This window comes from Oryctolagus cuniculus, chromosome 7, assembly GCF_964237555.1.
Source record: "Oryctolagus cuniculus chromosome 7, mOryCun1.1, whole genome shotgun sequence".
NCBI lineage: Eukaryota > Metazoa > Chordata > Mammalia > Lagomorpha > Leporidae > Oryctolagus > Oryctolagus cuniculus.
In genome coordinates, this window is record NC_091438.1 from 5,115,943 (window position 1) to 5,128,124 (window position 12,182).

General features: G+C 49.4%; 1 protein-coding gene across 4 annotated transcripts in view; it reads right to left on the reverse strand.

Moving 5' to 3' along the window:
- ASTN1 (astrotactin 1) overlaps window positions 1-12,182 on the reverse strand; it is a 338,979-nt gene that overhangs the window by 98,886 nt on the left and 227,911 nt on the right. For all 4 annotated transcript variants that reach the window (XM_070077167.1, XM_070077166.1, XM_051858230.2 and 1 more), the window contains 2 exons: window positions 5,715-5,852; window positions 5,043-5,193 (listed from right to left, as the gene is read on the reverse strand). In XM_070077167.1, the coding sequence (XP_069933268.1) occupies window positions 5,043-5,193; window positions 5,715-5,852 (289 nt within the window). The remainder of the gene's footprint in view (window positions 1-5,042; window positions 5,194-5,714; window positions 5,853-12,182) is intronic.

Consider the following 12,182-nt stretch of genomic DNA (forward strand, 5'->3'; position numbering starts at 1 on the left):
AATACCTCTAATGGGTTTTGGGGGTATTCTATAATACAGGCTCCCTCAAAATTTACATTTAAATATAAATGACACTATGATTTCTAAACCATGCTTTCCTTCTTCCTGCTGTGTCTGTAATCAAAGCCCAGTGGTCAGGAGGAAATCCTGCCTCCAGGAGGAGCCTGGGTGTTCTCTGGTACTAGCTGTGGATGGAGCCTCCAGTCGCTCACTGAAAGAGAGCTGTTTGCTTAGGAGAGAGGCCCAAGGTCATATATTAACCTCTTTTTGCACAGGTTGGCAGTCCTGGGGACTTTATGAACTACAAGCACAAGAAGAAAACTCCATTTATTATGGCAGCAACCCTCCCCCTTCATGAAATTCTAACAAATGAGCTCATATTTCTGTGACCCCTAAAATACACAAGGTTAATCATCTTTCATGAAATGCTCATGGCTTCTTGACTTATTACTGGTCTAAGGCATAATTTGCTAATGAGATTAGAATGATTTTCCCCATTCAACTTTTCTTTGCCATCATTCCCCACTTTTTCTGCCAGTGATTGCTGGTTGATGCATTACCGAGGAGGCTAGTGAAATCTCGCGAAGCCTGACACATGCGCACTGCTGTTCCCCGCGGCCGAGTGCTGCTCTGTTGGCAGCTGACTATGAGCCATGGATGCCTGAGCATCTTCAGGTCCCCTGGGAGTCGAGGGACACGCGCCTACCGCTGCGCCTACCTCGCATTGCCTGGGAGACTCACACGATGTGCAGCCTAATTTCTACTCACAGTAGGTTTGCCTTTACTAGCTAACAATCTTATTGCTTTCACAAATAATGATTTCCACAACTTTCTGACGGGCTCTGACAGGCAGGCCCAAGCCACACTGGGTCTCTCCCAAGGGAAAAAGTTGGACGAAGCTCAATTTTTATTTCAGGCTCTGATAGCTTCGTGCTCCCATTTCTCCAGAAGCCTCCGAGGCATTCTCTTGCTTACTGTCCTACAGCAAGCACAGGAGATGGTCAGCTCTAATGGTCTCCACACATCTGTGCTCTGACAGGGGTGAAATGACACATGTCATGGGAAACACTGTGGGCTGCATGTGGAGGGAAGCGTGGCAGGGTCACAGGGTAATTCAAAGCTCATTAGAGCCAGCGCTGTGGCTCAATAGGCTAATCCTCCGCCTTGCGGCGCCAGCACACTGGGTTCTAGTCCCAGTGGGGGCTCCGGATTCTGTCCTGGTTGCTCCTCTTCCAGGTCAGCTCTCTGCTGTGGCCAGGGAGTGCAGTGGAGGATGGCCCAAGTGCTTGGGCCCTGCACCCCATGGGAGACCAGGAGAAGCACCTGGCTCCTGGCTTCAGATCAGCGCAGTGTGCCGGCCGTGGCAGCCATTGGAGGGTGAACCAACGGCAAAGGAAGACCTTTCTCTCTGTCTCTCTCTCTCTCTCTCTCTCACTGTCCACTCTGCCTGTCAAAAAAAAAAAAACAAAAACAAAAGCTCATTAGAGCGTGATGCTCCGGCCACGGAGGGTGTGTGCCCAACACGCGAGAAGGCTTGCAAGCTGACCGCTCTCTCTTCCGTCACCACAGCCCGCTGTCCAACGGAGGCTCAGAAACTCACACAGCAAAGACAAGTTTTTGACCACTTTTACAATGAATGTGAAGATGAAGAAGGAACACGACAATGCAGGCTTTCTTTTTTCTTTAAAGCCAGGCATTGAAAATCATTTCCAAAGTTCCCAACCAAATTGATATTGAACTTCAGTGGGTCCTTCTGAAAGGAAGGAAGATGCCCTAGTTCTAAGCTGGGAGGAGGGGGGAGGCTGGAGTCCTGCCCATGTCTGCTCCAGTCCCCACTGCCATCCCCAGGAATGGTCCCTTCAAAGACGTCTCGTGACATGATCCCAGGAACCTCTGAACACATGACCTCCCCTGGCAAAAGGGACTTTGCAGATGTGATGAAGTTAAGGATCTCGAAAGGCAAAGATTATCCTGGATTATCTACGCAGGGCCCAAGGTGATCTCGGGCTTCCTTAGAAGCGGGAGAAGGAGGCAGAGCTGGATGGAGCAGGTGATGCGTCCAGAAGAATGCTCAGAAAACATGCAAGGGTGCTGGCTTTAAAGATGGGGAGGGCGGCACTGAGCCACGCGAGGTGAGTGGGCTGTAGAAGCCTGAACAGACAGGGGAAAGGACCCTCTCCAAGAGCCCCCAGAAAGGCACACAATTTGAAACACGCTGCATTGTAAGAAACCGGGCAAGTTCCAAGAAGTTCATGGGAAAATAGAATTAAAAATCAGCTTAATGGGTGGAACGATTTTTGAAAACACACATACTTTTTTCATGAAATGTATCTTCCATGAATTTGTTGAACATCACCCATAAAAAATTTATGTAGTGGGAAGCCCTTGAATCTGCACTGATTTTTTAACAGCAGCAGCAGAGTAATACAAGAAAGGGACAGAGAGCTGCCACTGCCCCCACCTCCCGCAGTGAGGACAAGCAGCAGGGTTTGCTGGGTGGCTGACATCTCCTCTGGGGACATTGCTGGGACTTCAACAGTCCCCGGCTGCTGAGTGTTCTGGTTGGGAACAGCACGACTGTGGTCTGTACAGGTCTGTGCCTTTCACACGTATTTGTTTCCAGTCCTCAGAGATTATATAAACAACAAGGCAATTAACCGGCTAGCAATTAACCCTGTGGGAGTCCATGCACCACTGAGAAACGTGCCCTGCCTTCCTAGAAAGAAGGAGGGTTGAGCGGCTGATGTGGACAGAACATGAATCCCACCCATCAGTCAGGAAAACGTGTAGGTGCACGCTCTGTCTCTCTCCACATCCTTGTCCCTTTCCCAGGTTCCTTAAGGTCCAAAGTGCTATGAGTTCTGCATCTCTTTCATGAAAGTATGGGAAGCCTTCCAGTTCAGCAGCCAGAGGACTGAATATAAGGGTTTATGTGCAGAGGAGGAAGGCGGGCCAGTTCTCCAACTGTAGTTAGTGCAGCTGATGCCTTTGTCCACCTCCAAATGACAAAGGACTGCTCTAATTCCCCAGGTATTTGGGGTGGTGGCACTGATGCCCAGTGGAGTCAGGCCAGGCTCAAAGTCAAGTCTCTGATCTTCTCCGTAGAGTCACAAGGCTCATGATGTGATGCACCAGCTGTCAACCCATCAGTCCTCCTGCCCCAGGGATCATACGCTTCCTAGCCAATGAAAAATAGCCAATTCAATGTGCCTGCCAATCAGCCTGCCCCCTTCTTCCTCCAGGAGTCACGTGGACCATGGACTTCAAAGCATTATGCTAATAGCAAATACTGGTATAATTGGGTGACTTTCAGCAGTGGCTCCAATTCTAAAAGGCAGCAGCCTTATTGCAAATGCATATTCATTGGAACTATTCCTGCTGGTTCTGTCTCACAGATCACAGTGCTTGAAGTACCAGCTAGATGCCAGGCTAGAGGGGCTAGGATCACCAAATGGTGGTGTCAGACCCTGAGGGGCTCAGGAGAGGGCAGAGAGGGGAACAAGAGATGGGCTAGCTATCCTGTGCATGCGTGTGAATGCGTGTTCATGCTTAACTCATAAGAGGGTCAGGAGGGACGTGCGTGCATGTGCACACACAGTGAGCGTTTCAGTGTTCGAATGACCCCAGAGAGTAATGAGGAATGAAAGGCTGAAGCCTAGATGAAGACATGCAGGCTGAATAGTTTACAAAATAAATAAATTAAAATCTCAGCTTGCCACTCCTGAGGGACCCAGTAGAGGAGCTCATTGCTTAAGACCAGTGTGAGAGTGGATCAGGCAAAGGGAGGAAGACCGTGGGACACCAACTTAGCTCATGGTGGTCTTTGGAAGACTGACTTCAAGAGGATTTTTCTGATAATCCCCTCAGTTCTTCTCTCCCCTCCTTATGATGCACCTGCCAGTTCTCCTTCTATCTGCCCCCTTAGCTTTCTCCCTTTCTCTACTCTTATCTTCATTTTCTCTCCCTTTTCAGAAAAATCAGACTCTTGTCAACTGTAGGCTAACTGCTCAAAGTCTGCAGAGCCCTTAGGGCTGGGAGAATTCCACACAGGACCCCAGGTGCAAATCCATTTTTGATGGTGAACAGCTCCCCGGACAGAAGAGCAGATCAGATCTGGGTCCAGGGGGAGGGTGAACAATGCCATCAGCTCAGCACCCAGGCAGCTTGCCCTTACTCTGGGTTCCCTCACAGAGCCCCAAATGTCAAAGTGGGAAGTAAGGTGGTCACCATAACCTCCACACAGCTGGAAGTCCCTGGATCTGTGCCCCAGTGCTGCACAGCTATGGTCTCAAGGAATGGCGTTCTACTTCCTAACTTAGCATGGTTTGCCTGACTGCCTTCTCTGTCCCACTGCCTCTCCTCTTGGAGATCTAGAGTTGGCTGCAGTGTGGAGGGGCATGGAGATGACCAACAGAAAGTATCCAGCATCTGATGGCTCCCTCAGCCCCTACCTCCATTACCTGGTGGTTCCTTGCAATCTTCACATCCATTCCATCTTCATGTCTTGTCCATACCGCCCCAAATAGTCTCACTAGTTAATAGCACTATGCAGGGTAAAAGCAACCAAAGTCCGTAGAGCCAACATTAAAATAGAAACCCACCTTTAAAGAAGCAGGATCATTGCTGTGTTCTCAAAGGGGACACAATTCTACTTAGATTTTTCTCTGCTGTTCTGGGAATAGCTTACTGCTCTCCTTACCATAGCTTTAGATGGGTTTCTCCCAAAACTTCCTATTACGTTTCATAGTACTAAGAATTAATTTGCTCTTAAAGCGTCCTCACTAATCATCTTGCAAAACTGGAAAGATATTTATACTATATGATTCATGAAACTTCCCTTGGTGAGCTATAGTACACATAATAGGTGATCCATAGCACTTCTTGATTACCGGGCTGGTGATGAACTCCTCAGCCCTAGCAAGAAAAAAGGCCTAATTGACACTAATTGGTGCTTACAGCAGAGGATCACAGCACTTTCTCCTGTGTCCCTTCCCTCTCCATCACGCCCAATGGGAACGGCTAGCCCAGCAAGGCAGACTCACCACGCAGCCGGTGGAGTCCAACTTCCGATCTGAAATGCAGCGGAAATTCTTACTGCAGCCCCCGTTATCTTTGCTGCAGTCACGCACCGGCCCGAAGGAATCTAAGAGAACCTCCAGGCTGTCGAAGGACGAGGACGTCATCAGCTCTTCTCTGTGGGGAGAAACCGCGGGAGGCAGGAAGGAAATCAGGGGGATGGCAGAGCAACAGGTGGCATCGCATCCCTTGCCCATGTCGGGTCAGCTGGAGCGTGCCTCGCTCTCCCTCCTGGAAGTAGAAGGTCAACTATACTGCGAGCCTTGAACTAACAAGTTATGGGCAATCCTCACGTCTGGGAACTGAGCCAAGGCCTGTAGCACCTGGTCAGAGAGGGAGGTCTAACCTTGAGCGAGGAAATTCATATTTTATTGCCTGTCAGTCCTTAGGGGGATGTGGGAAGTGCTTACAAACTCTGACTTTATGTCTTATTCCAGGGACTAGGCCTTGGAGTGCACATTGTTGACCCAGATAAAGAGCACATCCTGGCACCAGGTCTGAGGAGTTTGAAGGCGGCCTGCCAGCTTCTCCCGTTCAGCTTATCATGAGCCCGTGCCCGGCACCTAGAACCTTCAGCAACTACCACTCTCAGCCTCCCGAGCCCAGCACCGGCCGCTGCCCCCGGAAGCTGGGCTCACCTGACCTCCACGGCGTCCTCCATCACAGTCATGTCTGTCTTACACTTCGCGGAGGGGTTGATGGCCAGTTCAGCTGGAGGAATCACAAAGCTCTTGCTGAGTGGCAGCCACATGCCCTCTCCCAGGGTGTAGGTAAACCTGCGGGGACACCAACACCGGGGGTTACGGCTGGGGGCCCATTGCCTTGCCTCTCCCACTGCTGCCGCTCCTCTCCAGGCTGATTGGCTTTGACCGAGTCCGAGGGAGGCAGACAGCCCCGCTCCTGCTCACACGGCCAGGCAGCTGCAGCGATGATGGTGGCGCCCACGCACCAGGTATTAAAAGTGGCTTTTATCAAGTCATAAAAAGCAAGTTTCAGCTTTCTTCAGACTGGAAGCTGGGCTTCCCCTGTCTTAAGTCAGATATAATTGGAATCATTTTAATTGAGGAGAAATGCCAGCCTCCCACTGTCCCCATCCTGCAGGCTGCACACCCACAGCGGTAGCCATGGTTTCTCCCTGTGCCTGGAGGAGCCCTAACAAGGAAAGGGAAGGGAGAAAGTTCCCCTCTTCTGCTCCTGTGTGAAGGAAACAGACATGACTGAAGCCAGCAGCCTCCAGAGAGGAGAGAAGAGGGATGAGCAAAGGAACAGGTCCAGATCTATTCTCTGCACAGCTACCCACACCCTTTGCTGACAGTGCTAACCCTTGGGATAGAGGGAAGAGGTTTTTTATTATTATTATTGTTATTCTTATAACAAGGGCTAAAAGGAATAAAAGAATTAATCAGCATTTCAAGGGAGAGCTTAAGGAAACCATGAGACATTATTTGTTTATTTATTCATTCATTTCATTTCAAAGGCATTCAAATGCTCTGTGTTCAGAGTCAAAAATAGTCCAAGGGATAAAAGCCAGTGTGGGTGGGATGTGGCAGTCTGCAGTCCCCTCCCAAGCTAATGTGGAAGGAGGAACAATGCAAGGATGCATACAATTAAGTGAACTTGGCAGTGGCTCCATCAGCACGCGGATCACAGAGCATCATTTCAGAGCTCTTTTCTCTCCCCTACCACGTGTGCTCCTCTCTTCTCTCCCTGGGTTGCCTGAAACACTGATGACTTCTTTAGAATGCTGGCCCCAGGTCAGCTCCTGGCCTGGCTCCTAGTTACCCGGCAGCCCAGTGAGAGGATTCCCATCCACACCGAGAGACAGACAGGCAGACAGACACTGACGCAGAGACAGACAGACACAGAGAGAGTGCGCCCAGAGAGGCTGAAAGAGGAGGAGGCAGGTGCCACCTTAACTGTAGGAGATTCCCAAGGAAGAGGCACGGTCAGCTGGGTCAGCGGGGGCATGCCAGGATCTGCAGCCTTTCTTTCCCATCTCCAACTGCCTCGTGGTTCACTCCTTCTCTGGCTCATTGGACGGATCTCTGCATTAAGCAGCACTGAACTATTAGGTGCTTCTTGGGCTGGCACTGTGGTGTAGCAGCGCGGGCATCCCACATGGGTGCTGACTCGAGTCCTGGCTGCTCCACTTCCCATCCAGCTCTCTGCTATGGCCTGGGAAAGCAGCAGAAGATGGCCCAAGTTCTTGGGCTCCTGGACCCTTGTGAGAGACCTGGAAGAAGCTCCTGGCTCTTGGTTTTGAATTGGCCCAGCTTCTGCCATTGCGGCCATTTAGGGAGTGAACCAGTGTATGGAAGACCTCTCTCTCTGCCTCTCTCTCTCTCTCTCTCTCTCTCTCTCTCAACTCTCTGTCTCTGCCTCTCTATAACTCTGCCTTTCAAATAAATAAATAAATCTTAAAAAAAAAATAAGAGTTGCTTCTTGCTCTGTGGAGGCATCCAAATCGTCAGGGGCATGAGGCGGTGGGTGGACAAGGTCTGTGCAGGGAGGGGCCTGCAACCCATGAAGACAATCATTACTTGGGGACAAAAGAAATCCACTGTGTCGGGGCTGGCATTGTGTCGTGGTAAGTTAAACCTCAGCATCCCATATTGGAGAACCATTTTGAGTCCTGGCTGCTCTGCTTCTGATATAGCTCCCTGCTAAAGTGCTTGGGCCCCTCCTACCATGTGGAAGACCTGGATGGAATTCCTGGCTCCCAGCTTGGGACTAGCGCAGCTCTTACTGCTGTGGCCATTTGGGGAGAGAACCCGCAGCCAGAAGATCTTTTTTTTTTCTCTATCTCTCGCTCACTCTCTGTCACTCTGCCTTTCAAATAAATAAATAAATTTTTAAAAGAAATCCGCTGCAGCTGGTAAAATTGAAGGCTTGACTATCTGTTAACACACACACACACACACACACACACATTCATGTGGCGAAATTAAGGGATCAGATTCAGCGTGGGGATTGTTCCAAGGCATCTGGAATCTGGGGCTTAAAGAACATGAGGAGTAGGTGCTGTGGGTGGTAGGTTAAGCCTCTGCCTGCAGTGCAGGCAACCCAACCAATATGGGCACCAGTTCAAGTCCCGGCTGCTCCACTTCTGATCCAGCTCTCTACTATGGCCTGGGAAAGCAGTAGAAGATGGCCCAAGTCCTTGGGCCCCTGCACCCCCATGAAAGACCTGGGAGAAGCTCCTGACTCCAGCCCAGCTCTGGCCACTGTGGCCATTTGGGGAGTAAACTAGTGGATGGAGGACCTTTCTCCCTCTCTGCCTCTCTCTCTGTAATCCTGCCTCTCAAATAAATAAATAAATCTTTTTAAAAAATGCACATCAGTTGAAGTAAACAACCTCTGAGATGCTTGTATGCTGTCACTTGTATTCAGCACAGGCAATCTTGAGTTAGCACCATCTTAACAGGCAGGTTCTGGTGAGGACCCCACAAATACGGTGTGTGAGTATTGTATCAGAGAGAACATCTACAGGTCTGCATGGCACAGGGAGGGGGCAGCTCACTGGGTAGAGAGATGAGTTTTTGTTTTCTGCTTTGGTTTTTGCATTAGAATTGTTGCACTGCTACGGAGCAGTCAGTTGGTGACCTGTGGTGGATAACTTATGTGACAGACATTAGGAAACAACTGGCAGTTCTAATACGATTCCCATGACTGATTTTCCTTTTGGGGAGACAAACGTCATCCATCTCACATGGTCATCCATCTCACAACTTTCTTCTGTAGACAATTAACTCCTAACAAAGAAATAAACCACATCTTTTCTAAACTTAAACTCTTTAATAGAACCCATGCTCTGTAGCCAGACTCAAACCTCCAAAGGTGTCTCTTCCCACACCTCTTCAGCTTTGCATGCCTCCAGCCCTGACTCTGTACACTGCACACCTACAGTGCCACCCAGCTGTAGTTCCTGAGTCATCCTGACGTGCCCACCTCTGCCTTTGCTCCTAACATTCCTACTTTCTGAATTTTCTTTGACCTATTTTTTTTTTCTGAATTTGACTCACTTTAAGACTCAGTTAAAGTCTTAAAGACATATCATTCCAGGACCACCTCGAACCTTCACCCTCAAACTTCAGGCCGAGCAAGTAGCTCTCCGCTGTGCACTTTATACACAGTCCCCACGATATTGAATTGCACCTGTCTTCACTTGTGTTCATAGCTACCAATGAGAATGTACTCTCTTGGATGGCAGCAGTTAGTACGTTGTCACTTTTGTATTCTCTACTGCCCAACACAGTTTCTCACCCAAAGAGATCACTCATTAAATAATTATAGACTGACCATGAAGGAGATTTTGTTAGATTCCTTAGTTTGCACAGGCTTCTGGGGGAAAGCACGCCAATGTTCACACTTTGAGGTGGTAGTGGGGATTATCCCCTGTGTGAAGCGGGGTAAGAGTTTGCATGGATTTAATGGTCAAGATGGATCTGAGTCTGATACTGGGAGGACTTTCTGTAGGGTACAGCAGCCTCTCAAACACTACATGGGAGTTAACAAGGAAAACAATGCAACTGCCTTCAATCTCTGATATACTTGAGATGAAACCCATGGGGGAAGCAAAGTGGGATGAGAGTGACCTTGACAGACAGCCCTCAGGGGTCAGGTACTCTGCAGAGCTTTCTCCATTTGTCCTTGCTACAGGTCACTGAGGTAGGTAATTTGGCCTCATCTTACCGATTCATCAATTAATAGTTTTAAAAGGTTAGCAACTCCTACAAGGTCACCCCCAAATAAATGGTTAAGATCAGGTGGTCTGATTCTGGGTGGAGAACCGCGGCTTTCCAGCTATGCTGGGTTACGCCTATGAAATTCTAAAATTTTCTTTCATCTGCAAAATCTACTGAGTAACTCCAAAAGCCAAATATAGAACAAACTATCAGAGCAAAGCTGTGTCCTGAAATCTCGGCTGTCCCCAACTCATGCAGACTTGGCAGCAATGACTTCAGAAAGCCACCCAAGAGATGTTGAGTGAGCCTCTGGAAGGCTTTCCCAAGTTGGGCCTCCTCTTGTGACAGCTGGTGATGACCACTGCCACTGAGGGCTCAGCTGTACACCACATGGCCCTATTGAACTGGAGCTAACACTCACCCTAGAGTGTTGGACACAGGAAGCCTGTGTTCTTGCCACAGCGTGGCATGGAATCAAATGTGGAAAACTGCTAACAGCTCTTGACCTGGCATCTTCACTCTTCCCCAGAGCAGGCTGTTCCAGGAGGAGGTGTTGTTCCCAGGGATGCAGGTGCACACTTGGGGGGAATTTCTCTGACAATGAATCCTGGTCTACACCAATCCCTGTCACCACAGAGTCTAGTGGAATGCAGTGATCCTCTCCCAGCCCCAGGAGGAAGAGACACAGACTGGCATGTATTTGATGAGAAGATTCAGGCAGGAGGTCTGTGAGCCTTTGGGTCTAGCTTGGGCCCTTCTCGGGCTACTTGGGATTGCAGGTTACTGAGGTTAGGATGAATACAAAGCTCTTTTCCTAGTCTGGCTTGAAGTCCTCAGAAAATACCTGAGATGATTTCCTTTCTTCCTTCCTTCCTTCCTTCCTTCCTTCCTTCCTTCCTTCCTTCCTTCCTTTCTTTCTTTTGACAGGCAGAGTGAACAGTGAAAGAGAGGAAGGTCTTCCTTTTCCATTGGTTCACCCCCAATGGCCACTGCGGCCGGCGCACCATGCTGATCCGAAGCCAGGAGCCAGGTGCTTCTCCTGGTCTCCCATGGGATGCAGGGCCCAAGCACTTGGGCCATCCTCCACTGCCTTCCCAGGCCACAGCAGAGAGCTGGACTGGAAGAGGAGCAACCAGGACAGAATCCAGTGCCCCGACCGGGACCAGAACCCGGGGTGCCAGTGCCACAGGGGGAGGATTAGCCTATTGAGCTGCGGCACCGGCCTGAGATGATTTTCTACAGATGTTTCCTGAGGCTACTATGTTTAAAATTATATGTTAGATACTAAGTCTGTACTGCTATATAGGCTACCACCCCTTCCCTCAAGAAAATTATGTCAGGGGCCGGCACTGTGGCATAGTGGGTAAAGCCACTGCCTGCAGTGCTGGCATCCCATATAGGCTCCATTTCGAGTCCTGGTTATCCCAGTTCCTATCCAGCTCCCTGCTAATGCACCAGGGAAAGCAGAGGAGGATAGTCCACATCCTTGGGCCCCTGTACCCACGTGGGAGAGCAGGAAGAAGCTCTTGGCTCCTGGCTTCAGATCGGCTCAGCTCTGACTATTGTGGCCATTTGGGGAGTGAACTAGCAGATAGAAGCTCTCTCTCTCTCTCTCTGTCTCTCTGTCTCTCTGTCTCTCTGTCTCTTTCTCTCTCTGTCTTTGCCTCTCTATAACTCTACCTTTCAAAAAACTAAATAAATGCTTTTTAAAAAAGAAAATTATTTCATTAGGGCAGCATGTAGGCAAATTAAAAATAAGAATGAAATAAAGGACAATTGATGCTATCATTGTTATAGAAATTTGGAAGGAGGATGTCTTCATAAATTGTTATAGTAGATGGCAAAGTATCAAAGAGGCATTTCTCAATCCTAGCTACAGGTTAAATGCACCATTGTCTTCTTAAAAAACTGTCAAGACCTGGTCAAGCATCCTTGAATGTCTGAATTAGTTGGTGTCTGATGAGTACAATTGCTGGTCATTTTAAAAGCACATTGGGGCCCGGCGCCATGGCTCACTAGGCTAATCCTCCGCCTGGCGGCGCCGGCACACCGGGTTCTAGTCCTGGTCGGGGCACCGGATTCTGTCCCGGTTGCCCCTCTTCCAGACCAGCTCTCTGCTGTGGCCTGGGAGTGCAGTGGAGGATGGCCCAAGTGCTTGGGCCCTGCACCCCATGGGAGACCAGGAGAAGCACCTGGCTCCTGGCTTCAGATCAGCTCGGTGCACCGGCCACGGCATCCATTGGAGGGTGAACCAACAGCAAAAAGGAAGACCAAAAAAAAAAAAAAAAAGGAAAAGCGCACATTGGGGATTCCCCAGAGAGGACTGGGGATGATGACCACTTCCTGTATGAGACTGTAAATTCTTGAAGTCAGGGACTATCTTGACCATATTTGTGTGGTCCTATCTATAGCACTTGAAAC